The 12,332-nt window shown below is 38.0% G+C and overlaps 1 protein-coding gene across 1 annotated transcript; it reads left to right on the forward strand.

The window, feature by feature from the left end:
* The first annotated feature begins 4,154 nt into the window (after positions 1 to 4,154).
* LOC141631450 (uncharacterized) lies at positions 4,155 to 8,217 on the forward strand. The gene is made up of 4 exons (XM_074444117.1): positions 4,155 to 4,238; positions 4,400 to 4,811; positions 4,953 to 5,156; positions 8,138 to 8,217. The coding sequence occupies exons 1-4, from the start codon at positions 4,155 to 4,157 to the stop codon at positions 8,215 to 8,217; spliced, it is 780 nt and encodes a 259-aa protein (XP_074300218.1).
* Positions 8,218 to 12,332: the final 4,115 nt, after the last annotated feature.

A 12,332-nucleotide genomic window follows, 5' to 3' on the forward strand; every position in this document is an offset into this window, starting at 1 on the left:
GTCCACAGTACTCTATCGAGTAGGCCTTACTCTGTCGAGTAGGGGTGTGTTGCGTTTTAAATTAGTTTCTGACCTGTTGGGTACTCGATCGAGTAACCTTGATACTCGATCGAGTAAGGGGGCACTCGATCGAGTACCTCAGCTACTCGATCGAGTAGCTCGGTTAGCGGGTGATAATTCGACGGGTTTTGTTAATAACACGGATTAATATATAAATCTTTTCGTCACTTTCATAATACACCTTTACAAACCTAATAACATTAAAAGGGAGATTCAAGTTACGTTCTTCGCATTCATCCGTGTTGTTGACAAATCCCGGAGCTCGAGAGGTCGGATTCCATCGTTCTTTATACCTTTGTAATCCTTGCGTCGAGGGTAAGATCTACATACCAATTTTATAGTATTTCATTAAGTTTCGTTAAACCCTAATTTTGGGATTAGGGGTTTTTGTTATGTTTCTTGATTGGTAGCAATTGCATGATTATATGTTAGGAGGAGGATTCGTAGGAGAGGAATTTTGATACAGCTGTTGAGACCGTCTGATTGTGTTGATGTTCCAGGTAGGGTTTCCCTACTCGGTATTACTTACATAATGTGTGGTGATTGTGCTGTAGTTAGTGTAATTGGTTGATTCAGACGGTTGTTGATATTGTGATTGTGATTGTTTGTCTGTGGTTCTCGAGATGCATTTTCGGCTGAGTGGAGTCACTTGCGGGAGTGGCTTCACGCCCTAGTTTCGCCCTTCGTGGAACCCGCCACGGAAGGAGATGTGCACATTAATGGGACAGGGTTATCGCTCGGTATGATGAGCGGGGCTTAGGTGGGAACTGCTGCGGTCCCCCACTGGCAGGGCTGGTCCAGTGGACAGTCGGTGACGGAGATGGAGTGGAGTGCCTGATTGTGTATGATTGCTTAAGCTGTGTTGGTTGCTGTACTGTTGATATATAACTTGTGTAAATAGTACTGACCCCGTTTAAATGTTCTAAAAACTGTGGTGATTCATTCGGGGGTGGTGAGCAGGTATGATATGATGCGTATGGGATAGCTGGGATGAGTCATCACGTTGCAGTTAGAAGTCTTCCGCTGTGTCAGACGATGTCTAGTAGCTTGATAGTTTTATCAGTAGACGGATTGAGTACTTTGTAATTCCTTTGACAGTTTTGGTTTGAGATATGAAATCACTTAAACTATATTTACTATTTAAATATGTTTCTTTATTGTCTTATGATTATCATTGCCTCGGGTAACCGAGATGGTAACATCCTTATACCTGGGTGGTCCTGGTAAGGCACTTGGAGTATGGGGGTGTTACACCAAACTCACGAGAAATCAAAACTAGTCAATTCAGACAACGAACAATGAAACATCGGCTCCCTCCATCACAAATTAGACCACCAGAGGTCCACAACCAAGCTGCTCCACCACCAGTCGACGCACCGTAATTCAAGTTGGAGCATATAAGACCACCGCGCGAGCAACCGAGCTACTCATCTTCCGTTCATTTGCCATCTAAAAATACCCTAGTCGGAGCCAAAATAAGAAGACTCGGCTGAGACAAAGTCGACCCAAAGGACGACAATTGATGAATCCGATATTGACTGTAAATCATTCACACTCTTTTTCCCCCAAAATTAACAAACTCAACCTCATGATCCAGCCCAAGTAAATTACTAACCGAACTAGGTTCTGAAAACCATCGTTGTAACTTACCCGCATAATTCAGCGAGTTAAGAAACCAATCCTTAACCAAAGAATCGTCCACGTCCTCGAAAGAAGAACTGAAACCCCACGATACTACGATTCTCACTAAATAATTGTCCTTCTAATAAATCTTGTTGGAAGCCTCAAGTACATAACAACTTCAATTTTGATAGGCAGATAAGTCACAATAAAAACAATGCCAACAAAAATCCAAGACAATTGAATTAAAATTCATATACATATTTGATTAAATTAAATACTCGAGAAACAACAGAACTCCATAATCAATTAATGGGATTATGATTGTATTTGTAATTAGGGTTTGAGGAAAATGATAATGATGCAGGGATTGGAAGCGCTGAATGTTTTAAGTAAAAAAAAAATTGAATTTGAGAATCTGAGAAGTGGATAATAGGGATGAAAGGAGAGAGAAGAAACAAAAATAGAGCGTGAAATTATTGTGTTCATCAGATTGAAGGCCGCATGTTTTTTTTTTTTGTTATTACTAGATTCAATCTCATCAATTTCATCAATCCATTTATTTTAATCCAATGGCTGAGATTTTCCAAACTCACAACTCACCGTAAGAACCAAACTCACGAGATCCCGCATATATATATATATATATATATATATATATATATATATATATATATATATATATATATATATATATATATATATATATATATATAGATTTGCGATTCCGTGAGAACCACCTAGATAGTGAGAACCTTGAGAACTCCACCTTATGGATTTGTTTTCAAAAAAATAATGACATATTTGTATTCGGCATAGAATTTTATGACTAGATAACATATTTCTTTGTCCACAAAGTATAAATTATTGACAGAAATCGAGACGAGAAACATTTTATTAATTTTCATGCACCTACTACTCATTTTAATGTATCTAAAAATTTTCATGCACCTAGAGCCCGATATTTTCATGCACCTAATAATCATTTTCATGCATGTAATTATTTTCATGCACCTTGTATACGATTTCGTGCATCTATAGACATTTTAGTACCCCTAATTGTATTTTTGTACACTAAGTTCATATTTTATTAATAAAATCAAAAATTTTTGTTTAGGTATACTAAAACTGTGTTTGAATAAACTAAAACAAGGGTAAATGATACATCAAAACTTTCGGAACAAAATTTGATGATGATTTAGTAGGGGTTCTCACGGTCCGATGAGAACGACTACTCGGTGAGAACGACTTAACACCATTAGATTACCATCAATCCAGCGGCTGGCAAAAAAAAAGACGAAAAGTGATAATTATACAGCTTCCCCTTCTATTTCTAACTTTCCCCTTTTTCCCTCTAATTTTTTTCCTCTACTTTCTTTGATCGTTATACAAAACGCGCGTAAATCAGCAGAAAAGCACCTGAACTTCAACGGATTTGAACACATAGTTAATCGAAATTGATGTAATTTTGTTTAATGTTCAACTTTTACTACATAATTCATGTATCTATCATCAATTCCTTCAAATTTGTTCAACGAAATTGATACACACAATTTATCGAAATTGATGTGATTTTGTTTATTGTTCAACTTTTACTAATACATAACTCTGTTGGAAATAGGGGCTTTGTTTGGGAAGCTCTTTTTTCTTATTGTCCCACATTGGTGAGGAAAAGAGTGTTTCATATGTTTATATATGTACACACTCCTTACCATATCACTAGTGGGTCATGGGAGGATTTTGTGGAAGCTTTGCGAGGTGCTTAATTTAGCTTGCACACGCGCGCGCGCGTGCTCGAGCCCGGTCCGGCCCGGCCCGGCCCGGATCCGGATTCGTGATTCGGGATTTGGCAATCGCCTGCGGCGGGCTGTGCCTATCTTTTTGGGCCGGAACCGAGTTATGTATTGGGCTGTGTTTTTGTTGTTAGCTGTGTTGAATGAGTCCGTCAAACTGACTGTTAGTGGGGAGAGTCTTACTCCCACTAACTCGGATTGAGGCACAGTTTCAGGAGTCGGTTTTGGGCTCCTGTAAGTGCTCCTCTTTTGCTATAAATTCGAGTCTTCAGCAGCTTCTAAAAACACAACAATCATACACTCTTATCCGTTCTCTTCTCTCTTCTTCTCTAAATATTTCTGGGTAAAGATAAAATCGTTCCAGGCTTCTCCAGTCTCGAGTGGGCGTTTTTGGAAGGCAGCAGTAGTGTAATCCTTGGGGAACTACCGGTCATCTGCTGATCGCCACCACGGTCGTACCGGAAATAGTTTTCAAGGCAGTGGTTCTCGTCCACGTCACTACTAATCTCGTTCGGTATTTCTAATCTCCTTTACATTGTTACTGCTCTACCCGAATAACGATTTGAAATTATTTGTCTTGCTGTAACAATTTCGTCTGTTCTGTCCAAAACTCTTCCTGATTTGACTAAACTGGAAAAATTAGACGGTCATAACTATAAGCGTTGGTCACAGAAATTGTTGATGTTTTTCGAACAACTAGAAATTGATTATGTGTTGTTTAGTGACCCGCATGCTCCTGTTAAAGAGGCTGTTGTTACTGAGACTGTAGAGAACACCCCCTTGCTAAGTCAGTAGTTAAGTCAAATGAAGAGGATATCAAAAAATTTGATAAGGACAATAAGACTGTTAGATTCCAGCTCCTAAACAACATGACTGACACCCTGTTTGACCTGTTTATGGTTCATAAGTCTTCTAAACTGATATAGGAATCCTTAGAGGCTAAGTATGGGGCTAATGATGCGGGGAAAAAGAAATATGTTGTGGGAAAGTGGCTGCAATTTCAGATGGCTGACGGGAAACCCATCATGGAACAAGTTCATATCTATGAGAACCTTTGTGCTGATGTTGTTAATGAAGGTATGAAATTAGATGACATTTTCGTGGCTAATGTTCTGTTAGAAAAGTTCCCTCCCTCCTGGTCTGACTATAGGAACCACCTTAAGCATAAGAAAAAGGACCTGTCTCTCCAAGAACTAGTAGGACACATGAGGACCGAAGAGGCAAATCGCCTTAAAGACAAACCTGTTAGTCAATCTGTTAAAACTTCTGTTGCTGCTATTGATGCTAATCTGGTTGAGTCTGGTGGTCCGTCTTATACTGAGAAGTTCAAGGGTAAGGGTAAGGCCAAGGTTGGTCAGGGTAAGAACCAGGGTCAGGCTAAGAAGAATAGTCCAGGGAAGCATACCAAACCAGTTGCTAAGATTCAGAAACCAAAGGGTCCCATTGTTTGCTACGTCTGTGGGAAAACTGGTCATAAAGCCTACCAGTGCACTGAAAAGAAAACTGCTAAAGCTAATGTTGCTGTGACTAATGATGTCATTGCTGCTGTGGTTGTGGAAGCTAATCTAGTGGGTAATATTGCTGAATGGGTCTTGGATACTGGCGCTTCCAGACATCTCTGTGCTGGCAAGGGTTTATTTGCTGAGTTCGAGGAAGTAGCTGATGGGGAATGTGTCTACATGGGTAATTCTTCATCTGCAATGATCACAGGCAAAGGCAAGATCTTTCTCAAACTCACCTCGGGGAAAACACTTGCTCTCACTAATGTTTTATTTGTACCCTCATTGCGTCGAAACCTCGTGTCTGGTGCCTTATTGAACAAAGCTGGTTTGAAACTTGTTTTTGAGGCTGACAAGGTTGTAATGTCGCGTAATGGGGAATTTGTGGGAAAGGGTTATCTTTCTGGGGGTCCTTTTGTATTGAACACGGATTCGGTTTTTAATAATATTGCATCTACTTCTGCTTATATCGCTGAGTCTATTGATGTTTGGCATGGTAGATTAGGTCATGTGAATGTTGACTATATTAAAAAACTTAGAACTATGAGTTTAATTCCAAGTTTGACGAGTCAAGAATTCTCTAAATGTGCTAGCTGTGTTGAGGCTAAATTCACAAAGAAACCTAGTAAACTTGTCACAACTAGGAATACGAGTCTTCTTGAGTTAATTCACACCGACCTAGCTGACTTCAAAAATGTTGCAAGTAGAGGTGGAAAGAATTATTATGTCACCTTTATAGACGACTGTTCGAGGTACACCCGAGTATATTTGCTTAAGACTAAAGATGAAGCAGAAAAATCATTTATAAACTTTAAAAATGAAGTCGAAAATCAACTCGACAGGAAAATTAAAAGGGTAAGGTCTGATAAAGGTGCTGAGTATAAATCTAGTTATCTAGCCGACTTTTGTGCTGCTAACGGTTTAATACATGAGACCAGTCCACCCTACTTACCCCAGTCTAATGGTGTAGCTGAACGTAAAAATAGAACCTTAAAAGAAATGATGAATGCTATGCTTTTAAGTTTTGGCCTATCTGACGATATGTGGGGGGAAGCAATTCTTTCTGCTTGTCACATTCTTAATCGTGTACCTCATAAGAAACTTGACAAGACACCCTACGAGATTTGGAAGGGCTATCCTCCTAACCTGAGTTACCTTAAGGTATGGGGATGTTTGGCTAAAGTGGGTTTACCAGACTTTAGGAGACCTACCGTTGGACCAAAGACCTATGATTGTGTTTTTATAGGTTATGCTCAAAACAGTTTTACTTATAGATTCATGTCTTTGAGTGATCGTTCTATATCTGAGGCTAGAGACGCTGTGTTTTTTGAGCATGTTTTTCCATTACAGAAGAATGTTGATTCACCTCCTAGTTTACCTGTTACATTTATTGATATCTCTTCACATGCTAGTAGTAGCACTTTTATCGATCATGTTGTTGAACCTAGAAGGACTAAGAGACCTAGATGTCCAAAGAACTTTGGAGATGATTTTGTTTCAACTTTGATGTCTGAACATGGATACACTGTTTGTGCTAGTGATGAATTTGTTTCAGCTTTTTTAATAGAGGATGACCCAAAAACGTATAGTGAGGCAATGAAATCCATTGATGCTAACTTTTAGAAAGATGCTATTAAAAGTGAACTTGATTCTATTGTGTCTAATCAGACTTGGGAGTTGACTGATTTACCTAAAGGTAGTAAACCCATTACGAGTAAATGGATCTTTAAAAAGAAACCGAGACCTGACGGTACAATAGAAAGGTTCAAAGCTAGAATTGTGGTTAGAGGGTTTACACAAAAGAAATATATTGATTATTTTGATACTTATTCACCTGTGACCAAAATATCGACTATTAGAACTCTTGTCGCTTTAGCTGCTATTCATAACCTTTTTATACATCAGAAGGATGTCAAAACTGCCTTTTTGAATGGTGAGCTAAGGGAAGAGATCTATATGTCGCAACCTGAAGGGTTTGTGGTAAAAGGTCAAGAGAATAAGGTGTGTAAACTGAATAAATCACTATATGGTCTGAAACAAGCACCTAAACAGTGGTATGAGAAATTTAACAACACTTTGATAAGTAATGGCTATATGGTTAACAATTCTGATTCATGTGTTTATTCAAAAGTAATAGAATCTGATTGTGTGCTTATATGCCTTTATGTTGATGACATGTTAATACTTGGTAATAATTTGGAGGTAATAATTAAAACCAAAGAATTTTTGTCATCACAATTTGAGATGAAGGACTTAGGAGAAGCTGATGTAATCCTAGGAGTTAAGGTTATTCGAAACTCTTATGGAATTTCTCTAAGTCAATCTCACTATGTGGAAAAAGTGTTGAAAAAGTTTAACTGCTTTGATGATATGCCTACTAGGACACCCTACGATGCTAGTATACATTTATGTAAAAACTTGGGTAAGAGTGTATCCCAAGAAGAGTATGCTAAAATCTTAGGTAGTATGATGTTTCTTATGAACTGTACTTGACTAGATATTGCATATGCAGTTAGTAGACTGAGTCGTTATACCCGTAACCCTAGCAGTGAACATTGGAATGCTCTTCGTCGTTTACTAAAATACCTAAAAGGAACAGTTGACCTTTGCTTGCATTATAGTAAATTTCCTGCTATGTTAGAAGGATATTGTGATGCAAATTGGGTTTCAGGTAACGATGAGATCTGTTTTACTAGTGGTTATGTCTTCACCATGGGTGTAGGTTCTATATCGTGGAAGTCTACTAAACAGACTTGTATTGCACGCTCTACCATGGAGTCGGAGTTCATAGCTCTTGAGTTGGCAGGACAAGAGGCTGATTGGTTGTAAAACCTATTAGCAGATGTACCAGTGTGGGGAGGTCGGCAAACACCGGTCTCCTTACATTGTGACTCACAAGCAGCTATTGGTGCTGCTAAGAATAGTGTCTATAATGCAAAAAAAACGGCACATTCGAATCAGGCACGCTGCAGTTAGACAACTCCTTGATAATGGAGTGATTACTTTGGACTATGTGAAGTCCGAAATTAATCTGGCTGATCCCTTTACTAAAGGATTGACTAGGAGACTAGTCGTTGAAACGTCGAGGGGAATGGGGCTCAAGTCCTTAAGTCAAGAGTGACTAGGCCTAAAGTTTCCATTCTTATGGCATTATTTGATTCATAGCCTCAAATGGTGGTGCTTCTGAGACGCACTTGATGAATCAGACACAAGGTTGGACATATGTCCTTAATGGCTCATGCTAGAAGTGATATTTGAGAAGCACTTGAGCCACCTACATAGGTGTGATGATCCTAAGACTATGAGAAGTCTTGTGAACACATCTATTAGTACCAAGGTAAACACATAGCTCTAAAGGAGCTCGTTGCACTTTGATATCGCGGGACGATCTTATTTTGAAGGTATGATATGTGTTGTGGGGGGTATCGACCAAAGCTCAGCTAGGAATTCAAATCGCAAGATATTCTCTCGCTGTAAGTAAGTTGATTCCTCAATTCACTAAAGTGTCAATTCAAATCGAAAGATATTGATACCTAAGTATCCAAACCTTCCTTTACCCAGGAATTCTTTTTCTTTGTCTCTGGCACCCCTAGTGGGGGATTGTTGGAAATAAGGGCTTTGTTTGGGAAGCTCTTTTTTCTTATTGTCCCACATTGGTGAGGAAAAGAGTGTTTCATATGTTTATATATGTACACACTCCTTACCATATCACTAGTGGGTCATGGGAGGCTTTTGTGGAAGCTTTGCGAGGTGCTTAATTCAGCTCGCACACGCGCGCGCGCGTGCTCGAGCTCGGTCCGGCCCGGCCCGGCCCAGATCCGGATTCGTGATTCGGGATTTGGGATTTGGCAATCGCCTGCGGCGGGCTGTGCCTATCTTTTTGGGCCGAAACCGAGTTATGTATTGGGCTGTGTTTTTTTTGTTAGTTGTGTTGAATGAGTCAGTCAAACTGACTGTTAGTGGGGAGAGTCTTACTCCCACTAACTCGGATTGAGGCACAGTTTCAAGGAGTCGGTTTTGGGCTCCTGTAACTGCTCCTCTTTTGCTATAAATTCGAGTCTTCAGCAGCTTCTAAAAACACAACAATCATACACTCTTCTCCGTTCCCTTCTCTCTTCTTCTCTAAATATTTCTGGGTAAAGATAAAATCGTTCCAGACTTCTCCAGTCTCGAGTGGGCGTTTCTGGAAGGCAGCAGCAGTGTAATCCTTGGGGAACTACCGGTCATCTGCTGATCGCCACCACGATCGTACCGGAAATAGTTTTCAAGGCAGTGGTTCTCGTCCACGTCACTACTAATCTCGTTCGGTATTTCTAATCTCTTTTACATTGTTACTGCTCTACCCGAATAACAAACTCATGTAAATATAATCGATTTCTACCATTTTGATTTTTTTTGGTAGGGATATAACTGAGATTGAAAACTGTTCCGATGCAATTATTCCTACTGTTGCTATGTTTCTGACTGATATGAATGATATCGAAACAATGTTGTTTGATTTAGGTATGTATGTACTTTAATTTGTCTTATAATTTAAGTGTATTTTAATCGTATTCTGATTTCGTGTTCCAATTCATGACGATGTTAATCGTCTTCTGATTTAGCTTTGTTTGTGCAATTGATTCATCGTGTTTTTGTTTTTGTTTGATAATCGTATCTGGTAATGTAATCGATGCATATGAGTATTATGAAAAATAGACGATAAATATAGCTTATCAACCGATATGTCATGTTTAACGTTTATAGTAATGTAATTGTTGTACTTATCATATTGTATTTTTATTTATACTCATACGATAAATATGCAGCTTAATTTTTCGTATTTGATTAGTGTATCTAGTGATATAATCAATGCATACATGATTAGTGGCTTGGAGTAGCATACATGTATGTATGTATCGAATTAATTGTACTACTTCGTATTTACTTCTTAGAGGATTGAAGGCTTGGAGTATAGCATACATGAAGACTACTGGGTTGGATTAGCATACATGAAGATTATTGTCACATAATTTTTTTGAAGTCAAAAAGCATATCTACACAGATTTTTAGTGTATTTAAATGAGTTCACTAGTGTTTCTATCTACCAGAATTATTTACGGAACCAAAAAATTGTGTATTTGATTTTTTTATTTCTAAAAGTGAGAAGATTTTATCGTCAAATCCTTTTGCATTATATCATTCTTTCATTTATAGCTCCAGGCATGATGATTACCGGCACATTTTTTTTGAAGTTAAAAAGCGTATCTACATAGGTTACTTGTGTACTAGATACGTTAAATAATATACCTACCATAATTATTAACGGAACTAATCATTTTTTTTGTATTCGACTATTTTAATTAATGACTTAATAGTAACAAAATATTAGTATAAAATACTATCGCCAATTCATTTTGCAGTAACATTTATAATTATTTTAGTTTTAGACCTCAAGTACAGAAGACTACTAGAACATACTTTTTCGAGGTTAAAAAGCGTATTTATAGAGAACATTAATAAATGTTATGCTATTGATGTTTGATGGGTGTAATAAATCTATGTTTTAACTTTTAAGGATATGTTGATTGCAGTTATAATGACTCTTGTATGGGAACACAAAATACAACCAAAAACCTGAAAACTTCAACTCAAAAATAAGCACCAAATAGTTATACAAAGGTTTACAAAAAACAGTTCAAGCTGCTGATACACATAATCCGTCTTAATTGCCATTGACAATCGTACTTGACCAAAATGAATATGAATCTTCTTGCTTGACGGTAGAAGTTGCATGATATGTGCCAACCAAATTTGGCAGAAGCTCATGATATATGGCACCCAAATATCTCCAACTCTTCACAATCTAAAACACATATTTTTTCCAGAAATAGAAGGAAGTTGTTGATGCAATCTTATACACATTTTCTACATACACACTGACAAAATTCCAATTTCTACACACAAATTTGATTCTAAAAATTGATAAAATTCCAACTTGTTTAGGCGAGCAAAGGGTGAGCAACCTTCATTATGACTGTCATACTTTTTCAAGATACCTGTTTATGAAATCTAAGACTCATCCTTTTATGTAAAACTGGAAAATTCTCCTTTGAAATATCATCTTGATTAGTACTTGGACCACTAGCTTCCATTGATAGTGTTGCTGACTTATTGTTCTTCATGACTACGCAAGCAAACAACATAGGAAAATAAGTCAGATTATTATTAAAAAATGAAAGAAGCTAATGTATTATAATAACTAAAGAAAACAACTTAAGAAATAAATCTACTAATGTATCTAATAATATAACTACAAAGTAACTCTTCGTTATGGCAACCATCACTATGGAGTATTTGAGCAGGATTTTGGATCATGTGACCACTACCATGTCTTTCAAATTCCATCCTTTATGTGGTAGGCTTCAATTATCTCTCCTTTTATTTGCTGATGACTTGCTCCTCTTTTCTAAGGGTGATACTCATTCAATTATGATCTTATTAAGAGCTTTTGCCACCTTCTCCATTGCTACTGGCTTACAAATGAATTCCATGAAATCTAATATTTATTTTAATGGAGTTCATCATTCTGTGAAGGCTGATATCATTGAGGTGTCTGGGTTTGTGGAAGGTACCTTGCCTTTCAAATATCTAGGTGTACCTATTGTTTCTGGCAGGCTTTCAAATAATCACTGTCTTTGTTTTGATTGATAAAGTTACAGACCCCGAATTAGAGGGTTTGGTTCCAGAAACTCTCCTATTGTGGCGAGTTAACTTTGGTGAATGCGATTCGACTTCTTTGTATAGCTCTTTTGGACCAATATTTTTATGATTCCAAAGGGTGTTCTCAGAAGGATTGATACCTTGTGTAGGAACTATCTTTGGGATAGTTCCACTGAATTTTTGAGGTCACCTCCAGTAAGCTGGGAGAAACTGAGTGTGCCAAAAAATGAAGGAGGTTTGGGTGTTAGAAATAGCTATTCTTCGGAATGCAAATTTTGTGGGTAAGCTTGTTTGGTGGATCCATTCCAAGCCTGATGCTCTTTGGGTTAGATGGGTCAAACACATTTATATGAAGGGTACTCCTTGGGCTACTTACTCCCCTAAAGATGTTGCTTGGAGTTGGAGGTCTATTTGTAAACTAAAATCTAAGTTCCCATTGGTTTTCTCTACTGGTGTATGGAATACCAGACCCTCCCAGGTATTCTGTCTCCAGTGGTTATGAGTTGATCAGGACTCACTACCCACGGGTCCCTTGGTACAAATATACCTGGAATGTCTGGAGTGTGCCTAAGCACACCTTTATTAATTGGTTAATAGTCAGAGAAGCCCTGCGTCTGAAGGATAAACTGTTTCAGTTGGGCATTAGTCAGGATGCTTT

This window comes from Silene latifolia, chromosome Y, assembly GCF_048544455.1.
Source record: "Silene latifolia isolate original U9 population chromosome Y, ASM4854445v1, whole genome shotgun sequence".
NCBI lineage: Eukaryota > Viridiplantae > Streptophyta > Magnoliopsida > Caryophyllales > Caryophyllaceae > Silene > Silene latifolia.

What these genes read in the sequence shown, in the direction of transcription:
- LOC141631450 (XM_074444117.1), top strand. Translation starts at nt 4,155, where the DNA reads ATGTTTTTCGAACAACTAGAAATTGATTATGTGTTGTTTAGTGACCCG. An exon ending in AGGCTGTTGTTACTGAGACT is followed by an intron (nt 4,239 to 4,399) that starts GTAGAGAACACC and finishes AAACTGATATAG; the next exon opens with GAATCCTTAGAGGCTAAGTA. An exon ending in TGGGGAATGTGTCTACATGG is followed by an intron (nt 5,157 to 8,137) that starts GTAATTCTTCAT and finishes TTTGATTCATAG; the next exon opens with CCTCAAATGGTGGTGCTTCT.